Here is a 3,671-nt window from a genome sequence, read left to right on the forward strand (position 1 = left end):
CCAACTGGGGAGGGGTCTGGAATCATCTTGAGAACCTTCCCGGTCCCAAAAACCTCTGCATACAAATTTTCCTCCCGATCGGTTCAGTAGTTTCGGAGTCTATAAGGTTCAGACAGACAGAAATTCATTTTATGTATATAGATATGTATCATCAATGGGTCAGAATAATAGAGCTAGTAAACTTTTATTAAATTATTGGCTCTATTGTCAGAATGCACAATTTGCGACCGTTTCTGCGCGAATTTGACATCAGTTGCCATTGCCATGCACAATCTACTTCAACAGATTGTAATTGATAAGATAAACATACACTGTGATATTTATGTTGCGCTGTGTTTTGAGTTGAAGAATCTTTCGATGTGCTTGAGATCTGAGCTTTGGATAGGTTATTCATTCTGTCTTGTATGGTAATGTTTCCAATTTCATGACAATTTCAAGATGACGTAGAGACCTTACTGTGCGGAATATGAAATTCCACGATTATTTTTTGCATTCAATTGATGAACGCATAAGCATGCGCACAATTGGAAAATAGAATTTCGGATCAATCGTAAGATGTCAACTAAATTTGTTTGTTCGATACTTTATTACCATCACTCGAAGAATTTCGCGATGAGCGCGTAGTGTTTGCGTTCAATTCGGTTCGTACAATCTTTTACACTTAAAATTAGCATTTTAATTTATCATCTGCTTTCTCCTAAATATTCTGCGCTTATTTGTCGCATTCATTGACTGATATCGGGTTATTGAAAGTATTAAAAATATAGCTTGGGAGGAGACTGGCTTTTGCAGCCAGTCTCCAAAGGATTGCGTCCTGCGTACAAGTTATTCCGCTCCAATGAGCGGTTAATAAATTTCCTGCTTTAGGTACGTTCCCCACTTAAAACCTATAGAGAAAAATGACTCGCATTCCTGTGCGAATTTTTGCACAATTATTATGTTGGTTTGGAAAACGTTCCTAAACTTCACAGTTATTCAAAGCAGGAAAGGAAAAGTCAGACGTTTGCCCCACGCCACCCGTCTTAGTTTAGGAAATGCGGTTTCAAGTATTTAAGCATACCGAACGTGCGGAATCGCTTGACGCCTATGACGGTCTGCAGCTCTGAGTCGCAGATGGCATATTGCTTGTTCTTGGGATCGTACAGATTACGCTCCTTGATGATGGTCCACACCTTTTTGACGACCTCGTGCCTAGGAAGAGCTTCTGCTCCGCAAATAGCGGCCAGCTCCGGCGACAGATTGTATGGTCGGGTGAAGCCCGTTCCCTTACCGCTACCCTTCTTGGCTCCAGGAGCCTTCTTAGCCTTGGCAGGCTTCGATCGCTTCCAATCTTCGTCCGAGTCGGAATCGGAGCCACCCTTCTTCTTACGGCCGACCTTCTTGGCACTACCCTTAGGTCCCTTATTCGGTTTGTAATCATCGTCGGATCCCCCATCGGAGCCATCCGATTCCTCCTCACTGTCCGACCCGCGCTTCTTCTTCTTGGCTGGTCCCCGCTTGGCAGGTGCACCACGCTTGCCCTTCTTTTTCTTATCATCGTCGGAGTCCTCCTCTTCCTCCTCCTCATCCTCGTCTTCGCTGTCTTGCTTCTTTTTCGATGGCTTCTTCTTGGGGGCTTCCTCTTCTTCCTCATCGTCCTCTTCCTCTTCTTCGCCGGATTCGTCCTGTGCATTGACGTACTCCATCACGAGATCGTCCACCTCTTTCTTGCGGCCCGACAGGTCACACTTGAGATTGGCCTCGAGCTGTAGGCGCACCTTTTTGGCGGCCGTTTCCTCCAGGTTGGCATCCTTGAGAATGGCTGAAAATGATACAGAAGGAGAGGTAAAAACGTTAGTTGGGTGAAGTTCACTAAGAATGAATTGTCTGAAAGGTTATACGAACAGAAATCAATGCTTAGCTATGGCGGGTTGAATGTGTTTTTTATGGATTAATCTCCGTACCTGGATTCCGAAGCCATTGATGCTTGACTAAAGCATGGTATTTCCATTTTAAACTTTTCCTTCCGGAACAGGAGTTTAGAAAAATGTCACATCCAGCTTAATGTATATAAATTATGGCTCTGCTTACATGAGAAATTTCATTGGCTCCATGTCTGTGCGATGTCAAGCTACACAAAGTAGGTAGATTTTTTAATGCTTATTTCATACCGTTTTTATTTTTATCGAATCCGTCATTGAATAAGGCTTTCTTCACTCCCCTTTCAATGAAAAATATTCAGATACAGATTAACTCATTGTCGCCATTGAGAACAGCCTTTACAGCAATGATCAGCAATGAGCTCTCAAAATACGTGACTGTCTCACATCTCTTTTTCAAGCTACAAGTATTCACTGACGGAGGTTCGTAGAAGTTGAAACAATAGTCTTACTTATCGCAAAGCAAATACTAGTTTTACGAAAAATAAAATATAGTAAACAATTATTGAATTGCGTTAAAAAACTGATCCAAATCTCAAAATTCATATAATGATAAAAATTATGATTAAAAATGCGAAGTAAAAATCATTTTTTTTATAATTTGTAAAAATATTTCATCAAGCTAAAATTAAAAAATGTTGGGATTCCAAATCAAATTTATTTATGTTTTTTCATCCATTTTAATGAAAGTAACCTTTACTACTGCACATACATCAGTGCTGAAACTCCATCAATACTTTCAAACGAAAATCTTGCTCACAGTATCACAGAAGGATATCTAATGGAAACGAATTTCAGTCTTTTTTAAGATTAAGCATTTCTGCGTAATTGAAACGATGATTTGTTTATCAAATGGCACTAATATAGAGTGATGTGAAGGTTATCTCACTGAATGTAGTTACACCTCAATGATACTCAACGCAAGAAATATTTCCTTCATCCTCGCTCGAGAACAAGCAAACCCTACATCACCATGGAGATACCAGCGATAATTTTCAAAGGGTTCTTGGATCCTCTACCGGTCGGAAAAAATCCTTCCCGTAGCCTCCCCCAATCGCTTTGCGTCTCGAGACCTTTAGAGCTTCCAGCGGCGAGATACATCCCAATCACCAATACACTCAACGAAAATGCGCTTCGACAGCGGCATAGCCCCGAAAAGAAGCACCATTTTTATTATCCTCACCACATCACCGGGTTCACTTTTTTCCCTGTTTCCACGGCTAAACTTGATTGATTTTCGCACTGGAACCGATAGAAAGTTAAAACCACTTACCGGCAATTTCCTTGCGTAATGCGTCCTTAGATGGTTCCGACATTGTGGTTGCGCTTTTTTCCTTCCGCCGGTGAGTTTACTTCTAGAACAAGATAAATCTGCAAAGCAACTGGAGAGAGTCTTACTTCCCGGTGAACTGCTGTCGGTGAACCGCACTTTCTTTATGTTGATTTTGCGAACGCGAGTTTGGGTTAGGTTGGTCCTCGGTAGAATCACGGCGATGCTCTACCTACATATTCAAATGCAGCAATCAAACACTGGCGAGCTAAAGGCAAGCAAGCGAAAGCACACTCACACCATGGTACGTTGGCGGTGGGTACAGTTGACTGTAGGTAAACACGGCGATTTGGAACTACCCAGGTTTGGATTGGGCGTGACGTTTGGTGGGTATAAATCCCGATTGTGGTGTTGTAAAACAAATTTGAATTATTCACCTAACGGAAATTAAGTTTTTCTCATACATTATTTGAGTTTTTACC

The 3,671-nt window shown here is 41.6% G+C and overlaps 1 protein-coding gene across 1 annotated transcript; it reads right to left on the bottom strand.

The window, feature by feature from the left end:
- Window positions 1-569: 569 nt before the first annotated feature.
- On the bottom strand, window positions 570-3,410 carry LOC134203532 (mitotic apparatus protein p62). Its single transcript, XM_062678386.1, has 2 exons — window positions 3,193-3,410; window positions 570-1,801 (listed from the first exon to the last, which is right to left on the bottom strand). The coding sequence occupies exons 1-2, from the start codon at window positions 3,233-3,235 to the stop codon at window positions 1,023-1,025; spliced, it is 822 nt and encodes a 273-aa protein (XP_062534370.1). The 5' UTR covers window positions 3,236-3,410; the 3' UTR covers window positions 570-1,022.
- Window positions 3,411-3,671: the final 261 nt, after the last annotated feature.

Source organism: Armigeres subalbatus, chromosome 1, assembly GCF_024139115.2.
Source record: "Armigeres subalbatus isolate Guangzhou_Male chromosome 1, GZ_Asu_2, whole genome shotgun sequence".
In the NCBI taxonomy this organism is placed as follows: domain Eukaryota; kingdom Metazoa; phylum Arthropoda; class Insecta; order Diptera; family Culicidae; genus Armigeres; species Armigeres subalbatus.